The sequence below is a fragment of the Sprattus sprattus genome (genome assembly GCF_963457725.1).
Source record: "Sprattus sprattus genome assembly, chromosome: 1".
NCBI classification, from domain to species: domain Eukaryota; kingdom Metazoa; phylum Chordata; class Actinopteri; order Clupeiformes; family Clupeidae; genus Sprattus; species Sprattus sprattus.
The window spans coordinates 41,450,358-41,464,076 of NC_137920.1; the positions used below are offsets into that span (position 1 = coordinate 41,450,358).

General features: G+C 41.7%; 2 protein-coding genes across 2 annotated transcripts; both read left to right on the top strand.

Moving 5' to 3' along the window:
• Positions 1-1,211: 1,211 nt before the first annotated feature.
• rcor3 (REST corepressor 3) lies at positions 1,212-7,977 on the top strand. The gene is made up of 12 exons (XM_080857348.1): positions 1,212-1,410; positions 1,540-1,596; positions 1,998-2,075; positions 2,183-2,235; positions 2,363-2,524; positions 3,214-3,338; positions 3,486-3,564; positions 3,695-3,916; positions 4,068-4,145; positions 4,264-4,321; positions 5,641-5,885; positions 6,236-7,977. Exons 1-12 carry the CDS (start codon positions 1,287-1,289, stop codon positions 6,602-6,604), a joined length of 1,650 nt encoding a protein of 549 aa, XP_080713474.1. The 5' UTR covers positions 1,212-1,286; the 3' UTR covers positions 6,605-7,977.
• A 1,204-nt stretch (positions 7,978-9,181) lies between these two features.
• On the top strand, positions 9,182-13,121 carry traf5 (Tnf receptor-associated factor 5; the record flags this gene model as incomplete). The annotated part of the gene is made up of 11 exons (XM_080857445.1): positions 9,182-9,208; positions 9,411-9,640; positions 9,727-9,784; positions 9,863-9,964; positions 10,060-10,224; positions 10,409-10,480; positions 10,618-10,692; positions 10,932-11,024; positions 11,179-11,298; positions 11,600-11,771; positions 12,556-13,121. 11 exons carry the CDS (start codon positions 9,182-9,184, stop codon positions 13,119-13,121), a joined length of 1,680 nt encoding a protein of 559 aa, XP_080713571.1.
• Between the last annotated feature and the right edge of the window lie 598 nt (positions 13,122-13,719).

A 13,719-nucleotide genomic window follows, 5' to 3' on the forward strand; every position in this document is an offset into this window, starting at 1 on the left:
CGTGGGTGGGTACCCTCGTACCGTCCACATGACAATGTTCACAATATGCAAGTGATCTCCACCTGTCGGTGAAAAACTGACACTGGAGGCAACTTCACAACTAAGATTTACAAACGTTGAGAAACAAATGAAACGGTGAAAAAAAATTGCGGACAATAGTTCGTCTCTAGCCTTGTGGAAGAAATTCACTAATGGTGAGAGTACGCTAGGTGACAAGCCAGACATTAAGAATGTATTAATGATGTATGGTATCTCTCATATCAGGGAATGTTACAAAAATAAAGTTTAAGCAAAAACAACTGTTCACTCAACACACTGTCTCTCAGTTGACCTTGAAGTCCATATTTCAGTATTGTAAAAAAAAAAACTGAAATGGGCTGCTAGACCCACAATAACGTGGAAGCTTAATGTTATATTTTGCGTAGCCTTGATTAGGATAACATGTTTACACGCATTTTTGTATATTTCTTACAGCATATACAATTAAACGCATTCAAAACACAGAAACAAAGATGCTTCAACGTAGGCTACATATATATTTTTTAACTTTTTCTTTTTTGACAAAAAAAAAAAGCTAACCACTCTGTAACTCATCTAGTATAGATAGCTCATTGATTATGTAGCCTACAGATTCTGGGACCTATCATCTATCAAATGTGACGGCTATACATTAGGGCCTAATGATTAGGCGAACAGGCCTAGTCGCCAATAGTATTTAAAATTTTGTAACCCAATGCATATAGCTCCACCTGGCGGCATTTTCAATAAATGTAGGCCTTGGCTTCGGAGGTAGGCCTTATCATTCTAGAGACCGGAAAATGTTGTCGTTTTACAAAAGTGATACATGAAAACTAAAGTTATTACTTTTATCACAAAACTACTATTCCTGAAAAAACATAGGGCCTAGGCTACTTCATTTCCACCAGTGCGACCAAAAGCCTAAACACAACGTAATCGGGACACAGTACAGAGTCTTCCGCCAGAAGAAATAGTTTCCCAAAACATCCGATGTTTAACTAATACAAAGGTTCAAATTATTAAATCAAGACATTTCATTGGATTTACTTAGCCATTTCCGTTTTATATGCGTGTACAATATTATAATTTTATTGTAAGAATAATAATATTGCCGTGTACAGAAATGGAGGATTAATACGTTCTTAGTGGCACGGTGTCACAGTTGCGTAGCAAGGGGGTTATTGAGAGAGACAAGCTGAATAATTTGTGCATTGAATGCATTTAAATACAGTTTCTTTTAAATATACTATCTATCGCGCACATTCATAATGCCGGGGATGATGGATAAAGGTTCGGAATATCTCGGGAAAGGTAGATCTAATGGAACAAAAAGCCCCTCAAATGCTTCGAATGGACATTTTTCTGATGAGAGTGGCAGTGACGACGACCACGGTATAGCCTCGAACACCTATTTCGAACACTAATGTTTTTAACAGGTTTTATTAGGACTTCGGTCATTCATTTCAAATCGTGCAAGGTATGTATGCTGTTGGCATAATGCATATACTTAATCATTTGCAGATGTGGGTATGCGTGTTGGATCTGACTATCAAGCAAGCATTCCCGATTACGACCCGGGTAAGGCAAATTTACCTTTCACTGCTTAGTTCTGAAAGTGCTGAGCAGAACGGATTGGTACCTGATGTGGTAGCCTCGGTGTATTTTGAAACCATGATAGCCAGGAAAATATACAGACTTTTAATGCAAATATTGAGTTGACCGATTTATCACCTAGCCAGTTCCATACTGTTTATATATTGACCCGTATAGGTAGAGGGTAGTTATATCGTTAACATCATGACAGTCGTCTTGTATGCTACTAGCTAGCATAGCTCCTAAACTCGTACTGTAGGTTACGGTGTCATACAGCGTCTAACGTCATATCACTGTCTGTATTGCACTGTATGCATTGCATAAATAATCTGCAACGAAGAATTAGTCTGAAAGGAAAACATACTAACAAACTTACGATTGTGCAGGTGCGACAAAATACAGCGACAAAGACATTGGTGGAATGTTGGTATGGTCTCCTTATCATACCATTTTGGACACGAAATGTAAGTGTAACCAATTCCAATTTGAGCACGTGTTTTTGTTTGTTTATTTGCTGATCGATTGAGTTTTGTTTCACCGATTTTTAACCTACAAGTTGCATTGTTCACAGTGGATGAATACATTGCCATTGCGAAAGAGAAACATGGATACAATGTTGAGCAGGTAGGTTTGAGCTTTTTTTGACAATTATCAATTAGCTCACATACAACATGAAATAATCATATTATGTATTTGTTATATTTATTTGTAAACTCACCACTCCTCTGTTTTCTGTCTATTCATAATATAGGCTTTAGGAATGCTTTTCTGGCACAAACACAACATAGAGAAATCTCTAGCAGACCTACCCAATTTCACTCCCTTCCCTGATGAGTGGACTGTTGAGGACAAGGTTCTGTTCGAACAAGCCTTCAGTTTCCATGGCAAGAGTTTCCACAGGATACAACAAATGGTAAACACTGTTTGTTGGGCCAATCACTGACAGTTTTTAGGCTCTCAAACTGATTGGAGACATGCAGACAAAAAAATGTGTGTAGAGCCACACTCAGGTCGTAGCAGACTAAAAAAATGTGTGTAGAGCCACACTCAGGTCGTAGTTGGCCCTAAGTTCGTGTTCATCACTCTTGATCTGTAGAGAATAGGTTCAAATGCTTCCAACTTAATTGTTGAGTCCAATGCGCTCCACAACGTCAGTAGCCACCATGCTGGATTTGCCAATATTTTGAAAACAATTTCTTGTTTCCTCACGTCACATATTTTGTCTTTTGACCTCACTAACATTTTAACATTTAATGTTCAGACCGATTCTTATGGAAGTGAGGGACTATCTACCCTAAACTTGATATGGACTTGTGTTCATGACCTGAGAGGGTTAAAACATGTGTGATATTAGACCACTAGGTGGCACTATCACAATCAATAATATTCTGGCCATAACCTGTAATGCATTATTGTTTGGTTGCAGAGGCAAGAAAAGATGAGAAGTGTCCCTTACTTTCTTGACTTGAAACATGATTTATCAACACTGAAGGAAGCACATTTACTTTCTAATGATTAAGTGCAGGTGACATCATTGTGAACCTCATGAAACAGTTCATCCCACCATTAGAAGTAGTATTACAAATGTGGTGTTTGCTTTAGTTGCCAGATAAAACAATATCCAGTCTTGTGAAGTACTACTACTCATGGAAGAAGACGCGTTCCAGGACAAGCTTGATGGATAGGCAAGCTAGGAAGTTGGCTAACAGAAACAACCAGGAGGAAAGGTCAGTATGTTTGTTTATTTATTTGTTTGGTTATTTATTTATTTGTAATTTTTTACATCCTGTATTGAAATCACTATGTGCTTGTAGAAGATAATGGTCAGGTTGATCTCTGAGATGTTGAACTGAAGTATTATTTTCACACTTTAGTGATGAAGAAATGGATGAAGCCAATCCTATTGAAGCCAATGATAGTGATTATGATCCAACTAAGGAGACCAAGAGAGAGGTACTGGGCTTCTGCATGTGTAATAAGACTATATGATTCTGTAGAATACCAATGATTAGCATTGATACAGTGACCCTGCAGGTAAAACTTGCCCATTTCTCTGATTTCTTCTCTCCATCCCACCCTCCAGCATACCCACTCTGAGACCCAGATGATGAGCTCTAAGATCGGGTTAGGCCGGCGGGACCACCTGACCCTGATGCACCGGCACCACTCCCAGCGCTCCAAGTGCCGCCCCCCTAAAGGCATGTACCTGACCCAGGACGACGTGGTGGCCGTGTCCTGCAGTGCCAGTGCGGCTAACACCGTCCTCCGCCAGCTGGACATGGAGCTGGTGTCCCTCAAGAGACAGGTACAGCTCAGGAAGGCAGCACTAGCTAGCGTTCGGATTTTAGCCAGCTCATTGATTTGTGCAAATTGAATGGTTGAATGTAGTGTGTAGTGTAAAAATCCTACATTTTCATTCATGGCATATCTACTCTTTCCATACTGTTGTTGTTTAGGTTCAGAACGCCAAACAATTGAACAGCAGTCTTAAACAGAAGATGGAAACTGGGTTAGATGATCTCCGTCTACCAGAGGTAATGTCTGAACACAGATGTTAAACTGTTTAGTACAGTGATTATATATATATACTTCAGTAGAGAATCTATTTGGGATTTTTCAATAATTGCTTTCTTGTGCGTCTCTTCACTCTAGTTGAACCAAAAGATCAATGCCCGGTGGACCACTGATGAACAGCTACTTGCAGTACAAGGTAGGACCCCAAACAATCCCTGAATGTTTGCAAACTCCTATTATGTTTCAAGCAGCACTGATAGGTGAAAAATCACCCCAGTTACTTCAGGACACTGGAGCTGCATGAAAGTAGCCTGACGATGTCATACTCATAATTCTAGTCAGAATATGAGTCTGAGACCGGACTATTGGGCTGTGATTATGGGGCGTGTTTCAACAAACCAGGAAAGAAAATTCCTCTTCGCTGAATTGGATACCTAGAACCAATCAGAGCAACGTAGTATTTCCATCTGATAGATGAAACTTTTACCTGATCCCGTAGGAAGGACGGCAAAAACATCTTTTCAATCGACAAATGCCTTGATCGCGTTTCTCTGTTCCTCTTTCAAAATGAATGCGCTGTCATATCTGTTACTTAATTAGCACTCAAGGCTAGAAGCTACCATTCGTTTGAATGTTTTTTTTTTCTACGCGTTAGCATAACCTATCAATAATGCTCTAGAGTGCTTCAGTTAAGACCTATAATCCTGGGCAACACTCGTTTTGCGTATACACAACTAACCGAGTCAATGTAGACATATAAAAGTCGTGTAGATAGCTTAAATCATATAAAATATGTCCCACTAAGCTACCGAGACGGCGCCATCTTTGTTCGATGTATACCGGTATTCTATCTGTCCATCAACGTATAAAGCCCGCCCTTACAATTTGAATGGTCAGATCACTTTTCGGGGCCGTTTAAACCCTCCCAACTAACTCGACTCCAGACTGAATCTCCCAGACCAAAAATGTTGTGGGCGGAGTTCAGGCTGGTATCCAGGCTAGCATGAAAGTATATTTATTAGACAAACAAACAAAGTCAATTGCAACCGGACTCCCCTGCCAGCACAAGGCTGACAGTGAAGGCCATGATAAACCCTTCGCACAAGGTTTATATAGACAGAAGTTTAGCTTTCAGCAGGGATAACCACGTGGTGGATTTCTCACGTCCGAGGCTCCCTGTCTTGCAAGGATGGCAGTTTTGCACAAGATCGGAAGAAGCACAGTTCCTTTCTTATCTCCTCTGGTCTAAACATGCTCTTGTTCATATGCAGACTTAGTGGCATCTAATATTCTAGTTACACACACACACAGAAAAGCCATGCTCCTGCTGCACATGATTCATACAAGGAATATATTAATACAAGGCACTTGATTATTATATTCTTAAGTCATTAACAGTGTTTGTAAATAATCTCTATCAAGCACATTTTCTTCTCTTTTGACCTCTTCTTTCAAACGTAACACATGGCTCAGCGTCATCGTTTCCATCTCAACCAAACCTCTGTGTTCCTTCAGGTGTCAGGAAGTATGGCAAAGACTTCCAGGCCATTGCAGATGTCATTGGTAATAAGACGGTGGGGCAGGTGAAGAACTTCTTTGTGAATTATCGCCGGCGCTTTAACCTGGAGGAGGTGTTGCAGGAGTGGGAGGCAGAGCAGGGCACACGTGCACCCAACGGGGACAGCGCCACCTCTGGCGAAGACACGAAGAACAATTCCAACACCCCTTCAGGGAAGAGTACAGATGAAGAGGAAGAGGAGGTTGGGCAATGTTACTGTGTTTTTTTTAAGAACAGATGTTGGCTACATCAAATTTAAATGACTATACGATATAGTCTGTCTGTACAGTATGTTTGTGGTTAGTGTAATATTAGAGTGACTGGTAGTGTAAGAATACTCAACTAAACTAAACACAGATTTGATGTTGAAAAGTGTTATTCTTTGGGTAATACTTTCATAATAACTCTCTTTCTCTCTCTCCTTCTCCGCTTCTCTCTCTATCTCTTTCCTTCTCTCTCTCTCTCTCTCTCTCTCCTTCTCTGTCTCCGTCTCTCTCTCTGTCTCTCTGTCTCTCTCTCTCTCTCTCTCTGTCTTGCCTCTGTCTGACTCAGGGTCAGGTGACACCTGCCTCAGGTCCGTCTCCAGTTCTGCAGGCTTCCTCAGGTCCCACAGCAGCCAGCTGCCCCACCTCACTCAACCAGCCTCCACCTCTGCTGCGCCCATCTCTGCCTGCCACCCCGGCGCTCCACCGCCACCCCCCACCCCTGCAGCAGCAGGCCCGCTTTCTCCAGCCCCGGCCCACCCTCAACCAACCGCCCCCTCTCATCAGGCCATCCAACCCCCTGCTGCCCCCGCGCCTCAACCCCCGGCCCACTGCACCCCCCGCCCCCTCGGCCTCCAGCACGGGCACTCCAGCCATCCAGCAGCCACCCACTCTCATGGGGGCCCAGCCTGACACACCCTCCCCCTCGCTGCACTGAGCTCAAGCTTCTTCTGGAACCACAGAAGCTGGGCAGATCTTTTTTCATTCTTTGATCCCTGCCTCTGTATTCTTTTTTTGACAAAATGTTCCTGGTGCATACTAGACAAATATCCGGAGCTCTGTGTAGAGCTAGCTGTCTGTAAAAAGAAGGAAACATGTATACCTTGTAGTTTTGTATTTATTTTTGTGTAATGTTTCATTCATTATTCATAATTTAATCAGAAATTACATGTGTAGATGTCTTTTAGTGTTTTAACATGGTTCAAATAATGAATTTGAAGTTTCACATGAGGCTATGTTGATGCTTTTAAAATGGTAAAGAGTCAACAATTCAGACACCAAAATATCATGGCAGGCAGAACTGTTTTTTTGAGTGTTTGATGTCGTTTGATGCTCACAATGTATGCTCAGTGATTTTAGATCTGTTAAAAGGCTCACTTGTGATTTGTATATAGAAGCATTTATTTATTTTTGTACTTGGTGCTATGGACTCTAATTTGGTTTTGTCCAAACTCTGGCATTACTGAAACCTTCAAAGTGCTCTTATAAATCTAAGAGAAAATAGTTCCTAAATACTGGAAGATAAAATGAGGATGAACACAAATGTATCTTTCTTTCTTTTTTAAATGGCTATTTAAAATGTTGTACAAATATGTGTTGAAGGTCAGTGTTCCAAAATATGGATGAAAAAGGACTACTTTTAATCACAGCAGTTACATTTCAGTACATTTCTACGATTGTCTTTGAAACGGTTTATTTAATTTTATTTCATATTCTGAAGATAATTGATCCTATTGATAATACACCTATGATGGGTGTAACACACTAAAGAACCACTATTTGTTATTGGTCTGCAAGTATGGAGCAAGGACATGCAAAGCACTCTCTTTCTGCCAATGCAGCTATCTATTGAACAGCACACTCACTGGGGTTACATCTCAAGATGTACACCAAGGGGTGTGCAACAAAGACTACTTGTCTTTAAAAAAAACTTTCAAAGTATTTTTGTTAGGAAACTGTTCTCACATTGTTCAGCGTTTTTGCATCTGTTATGTTGGATTTTGATTTTGTATTGAAAGCATAAACTTCATTTATTTTTATGCCATGTCTTTAAGTGTATTTTCTATTGATATGTGACTTTATGTTGTCTTGAGTTTTCATTTTTCACATTTCATTGTTCACAGCTTGAATATACATTGAAACCAAAACGTTATGGTATCTGGCATGTGTTCTAAATCTCAACTATAGATCTGTTCGATATAAAGGCAATCCTAGAAGCTGTAAATGGAATATGCCATTTTTTCTTTTTTGTTTACTTTGTTAATTCACTGCTTCAATTGATGAATTTCCTGGCATGCACTGTAATGAAAAGAGAGGCTGATTGTTTAGTTTTTGTGGAAGTGCATCTGTGTTTGTATGTAACAAGCTGAATAAAATGAGAAAGTGACGACCTCTTTTTAAATATCCAAGATATTGTACACTATTACATACTAAACAAAAAAAAAATATTGTGCTGTTTTGTTCTCCAGACCTCAACAGTCCTTGTAATTTCCTCTCTTACAGGACTGACATGAACTATGCTTTGTAGAACATTTCACACGCGTTGGAAACCTCAGTTTGTAATGACTTCTGTGAGACTTGTATAGGCACTTGTACTTGCACATACGTCGCTATTCCGAGAAATTGTATGTCTGCATGTCGAAACCTAAACTGTCATGCCGGTAACTTGAGTAGTTTATTGTATTGCAGAATGTTCTACTATACTTGTCATTGAGCAAGCCAGAATTAAACAGGTACTCCGTGCCTCAAACTGCAAATTGCGTACAAATTGTTTGTCGAATTGCTGCATTTAGTAGGCCATTGATGTCAGATACATAACCCACTACATTTCCATCTGAAACATTGGTATAGTTCTTGTTTTCTCTCGCATGAACTTTAGTTCCTGTAAAGCCTTGTTCCGCTCTCACTTATTGAGTGGCAACGCGCCATGTTCAGTTCTGACGTAGTATGAAGTTTGAGTGACTACCATATAGCTCGTGCAGAGGTAGGCTATTATTCTTATAAGAACTGACATCTTACTAGAACAGGTGGTACGGCAGAGTAGGACGACACAGACCTTGACATCTACGTACATTTAACTGCTTGCAACTGTGAGGTATGTCAGCGTATAGTGTGTTTTAAAACCACCCATTACCTTAATAGTAACTGCACTAAAGCCAGTGAAAACGAAAGCAACTTCAAATGGCATATGTTTAACTTCAGTATATAGCGTGCTGTTCATACATTATTATTTAGTGTCTCAGGGGAGACACGGCATTGAATTTACTGCACTAAATGCATGTTTATGTTGTTGAAACCAGAGCCATAACTTGTCGTTTGTATGTAGCATGGGATGGGGATTTCCCAGTAGCGCTAAGAACACTTCTGTAACAACCGATTGGTGCTGGCATTAAGCGCATCAGCGTGGTTAAATGAGATAAGGTGCAAAACAACACACATAGACCATCCAATTGAAAGTGTCTGCCATGTCCTACTGTCGTGAAACTAAGCTTTCTTGTGTTTCTAATGTGCCTTGATGTTCATGAGGAGCGAAGGCAGTGTTGTAAGCTATCCAGTCCACGGGTGCACAGTTTCGGGAGGGGATTTCTGTTTTACAAGTGGAGCGCGCCTAAGAGCCCATTTTGCATATATTTCAATTTGTTTTGTTTGTTGGCCTATTTCGTGAAATAACCTTATAACTTCGCATGTTCATCTGCGAATGGTGGTGCCTATCATATTAACTTTACCATTTATGGCCATATCAGATTCTCATGTCTGCAGAGGAGAATGAGTGTGTCTGGTCGAGAGAGCAATCAAGACTGTGTCTTAATGGTGTGAAATTGGAGCTGGAGTCTTTGCTGCCTGCCCGGACTCTGCACTTCGTTGAACGTATTGGGGAGCAGTACATGTGTCCCGTCTGCAAAAGTGTCGTGCTGAATCCCCACCAAGCAGGATGTGGCCATATATTTTGCTACCAGTGCATCCGAACCCTGATGTAAGTTTGCTTTTAGGGTACTTAGATTGCTTTATAGACTGCATTTTAACAATTATGCCTAAATATTATCTTTGTCTTCTTTCCAGGGACAGCCAAACTAGTCCACAGTGCCCATTCGACAATATGCTTATCAAGTCAGATGAGGTAAATATATGCTTCAAATAATGTTTTAAATCTGTAAAAAGATAGAGAAAAACACAAATATTTCATTTTCCCTGGCAGGTGTTTCAGGACAACTGCTGCAGAAGAGAACTACTAAACCTGGAGGTGTACTGCACAAATGCATCATCCTGCTCCCACAAGATCACTTTAAGGCATTTGCAGGTCTGCTGTATACCTGAAACACAGCTCAAAGATGAATGTAATGTACTGCAAACAAATGAAATCATATAATTGTATTGTGTTTGTGTGTATTATAGGACCACCTAAAGTGTTGTGAATATGAGTCTGTGCAGTGCTCAAACCAGGGCTGCACAGAAGACATACACAGAAAAGACCTTCTGGAGCATCAGCAGAGTGGCTGTTTGTTCCGCCTGGAGCTATGTACTCACTGTAGAAAAGCGTACCCGCTCGCCCAGCTAAAGGTTAGACACTTCCTATTTCAAATAGTCTACCATGAATGTTACAAATAATGCAGATGTTGTGATGTGGCCCTTATAAGGATTGAAAACACATTACTGTGGGAAGTATGGGGGGGGGGAATTATGTATATCTTCTCATCTGCCTGATTGCATACGTCACATACATAAACCTATTCTGTGTCAACAGAATCATGGAGCCATTTGTCCTGAGGCTGAAGTGGACTGTCCCAAATGTGTTCAAAGGATAAGAAGAAATAAAGTGAGACTTCACCTGACATTTGCATTGCCTCATCTGAGGCGTATGCTGAATTTCCTTTAAAATATTGTTTCTTTTCAAATAGGGTTTCTTTTAAAATATTGTTTCTTTTTAAATACTGTTTCTTGTCCATTCACCAGATCCATGAGCATGTCGTTGAGTGTCCTGAAGAAGCGATAGACTGCTCTTACAGGAAGTATGGCTGTAGTACCAGGGTATGTGAACATGAACTGTTCATCTTCTACTGACATTTCTCAGTCATATAGTGGGAAGAAACAAAACATTTTATTTAACTTCACTAATGCAAGGTTATGTGCATAGACCATGATGTTTCTTTTCTTAGAATTAAGAAAATAATTGATGAGTGATCACACATTTTGTGAGACACTTTGTCATTTCATCAGCAGCTGATCTGTGATGAGGTTATAGCCTTCTGTTTTTTGTGTGGATATAGGCAAAGAGAGCTCTGGTTCAAATCCATGAAAAAACGGAGTTTAATCACCATGTCCTGCTGATTTTGGAGAGCAACAGTAAGCTTGAAAAACAGGTAAGACCTATTACATGAATTATGAAGAAGTACCAAACAATTTACATAAATATAACAACCTGTAAAAATTAAAGGAATATTTTTGTGTGTATATTAAATGCATATCCTCTGTCTGTATCAAACGTGTTCACTCTTCATGACTTGACTTGTACAGGTGGAAGATCTCCAGCAGGACCTGATCCACAGACACAGTGTGCTGCAGGACCACAGTCTGCTGGTCGACACGCTGGACAGGGAGGTCACCAAGTGTGACCGCACCCTTTCTGGACACAGCGTAAGATGGCACTCAAAAATCAATTGAGATTGTTAGCAAAACTGTCAGAACACTCTCTCTCGAAAGCTGAATGTTAGATATAAAATATGCCCATTTATTTCTTGACTGGAATTAAACTACAAGTTAGCACTGATTGCCTCTTGCTAGAGCTGCTGAACCTGCTGAAAGGTCCTGAAGTATTCTTAAATTGAACAAATTAAGTAAAAACCCTGATGTAGTTTAGCCAACCTTTGACCTAAGTGTTTTGTGCGTGTGCGTGTGCGTGTGCGTGTGCGTGTGCGTGTGTGTGTGTGTGTGTCAGTGCACCCTGGAGGAGCAGAGGGAGTGTGTGTCCAGTGTTCAGCAGCAGCTGCAGGCTCTGAGGTGTGTGTTGGGAGCAGACCTGGGTCAGGACCAGCTGCAGAGCCTGAGGGCCTCGCTGGACTCACTCAGGCAGCGGGTGGATGATGCAGAGGCCCTCAGGGAACATCTGGGTGAGCAGACATGTCAGACCACCCAACACATAATCCACTATTCACATTAATATGACTTCCCTTTGAGTATGACTATAAGTACCTGTGTGTATGTGTTGCTGTGTGTTCTTATGTGTGTGAGTGTGTTGCTGTGTGTACCTATGTGTGTGAGTGTGGGACTGTGTGTACTTATGTGTGTGAGTGTGTTGATGTGTGTTCTTATGTGTGTGAGTGTGTGGCTGTGTGTACTTATGTGTGTGAGTGTTTGGCTGTGTGTACTTATGTGTGTGAGTGTGGGACTGCGTGTACTGATGTGTGTGTGTGTTTGGCTGCGTGTACTGGTGTGTGTATTTGTTGCTGTGTGTAATTATGTGTGTGAGCGTGTTGCTGTGTGTACTTATGTGTGTGAGCGTGTTGCTGTGTGTACTGATGTGTGTGAGTGTTTGGCTGTGTGTATTTATGTGTGTGAGTGTTTGGCTGTGTGTACTTATGTGTGTGAGTGTTTGGCTGTGTGTACTTATGTGTGTGAGTTTTTGGCTGTGTGTGCTTATGTGTGTATGTGTTGCTGTGTGAGTGTTTGGCTGTGTGTACTTATGTGTGTATGTGTTGCTGTGTGTACTTATGTGTGTGAGTGTTTGGCTGTGTGTACTGATGTGTGTTTATGTGTTGCTGAGTGTACTTAGGTGTGTATGTGTGTTGCTGTGTGTACTGATGTGTGTGTATGTGTTGCTGTGTGTACTTATGTGTGTGTATGTGTTGCTGTGTGTACTTATGTGTGTGAGTGTGTTGCTGTGTTTACTGACAGGTGTTCTGGAGCAGACGGCCAAGCGTCACTCCCGTCTCCTGTCCATCCACGTGGAACAGCTGCAGAGCAACGAGGAGCGCTTCCGCCACCTAGAGTCCACCTCGTATGATGGCAAGCTCATCTGGAAGGTCCGTGAATACAGACGCAGGAAAGAGTCTGGAGCCCCCCTCAGCGCGGCCCCCTTCTACACCAGCCGCAGCGGGTACAAGCTGAGCGCGCGTGTCTACCTGGGCGGCGATGGGCCTGGCCGCGGTACCCACCTGTCCTTGTATCTGATGCTGATGCGGGGTGACTTCGACTCCCTGTTGCCTTGGCCCTTCCACCAGCCAGTGGTGCTTTCAGTGCTGGATCAGAGCGGAGCCAGGAATCATCTGACCATGGGCTTCACCCCGGACCCTGACAATGACAGCTTCTACCGGCCCCGCAGCGAGGCCAACAAGGCTGCTGGATTCCAGCTGTTTGTCTCCCATACCAACTTGGAAACACCAAAGAATGCCGTGTATGTGCGCGATGATACCCTTTTTATCAAGGTCCAGGTGGACACGGGGGGATTGGAGGACCTTTAGCATACTCCCAGCTGACAGACGGTTCAGTTCTGGGACGGTTTTAGAGATTTTGTGACAACCGTGTACTGGTTAATACAAAGGTTTCACTGATTCACAGCAAATTGAGAATGTTCTGATCTAAATGACCGATTGGCCAAGATCACACAAAAACTGTTCCCTTGAGGAGTGCCAGAGGAAATGTAGAAAATCATTTGTGTGTTCATACTACCACTCTTTTCATCCATTCATTCATTTTTTTCAACCATTCCGTTTTCATTGAGTTGTATGTTACAGTTGGAGTTCTGTTACATGTTAATAATTAACTTGAAAACCCCTTACAATGTGAACTTTCTACAGGCATCTAATACGTTGCTGTACAAATGCATCTTGCAAATACATATTCTTTGAAAAGTCTACCGGATACATCGTCATTTGTTCTGTTCCACTCTAAAGTGTGCGGGCAATGTGTGTGCGCTGTTTCTCCTGGTGGTTCTGACAGGATGTCTCAGTGTGAGATGACTCAGAGCCACTGATTTGGGCTTTTGCGCCGTCAGATTCATACAGCAACTTGAGAATAGCTACCTGACACTGCTTGACTTGCAAAGAGCTTGTTTCCTTC

Coding starts and splice junctions, on each gene's coding strand:
- rcor3 (XM_080857348.1), top strand. CDS start 1,287: ATGCCGGGGATGATGGATAAAGGTTCGGAATATCTCGGGAAAGGTAGA. Junction 2,076..2,182: donor TACCATTTTGGACACGAAAT/GTAAGTGTAACC, acceptor CATTGTTCACAG/TGGATGAATACATTGCCATT. Junction 4,146..4,263: donor ATGATCTCCGTCTACCAGAG/GTAATGTCTGAA, acceptor TCTTCACTCTAG/TTGAACCAAAAGATCAATGC.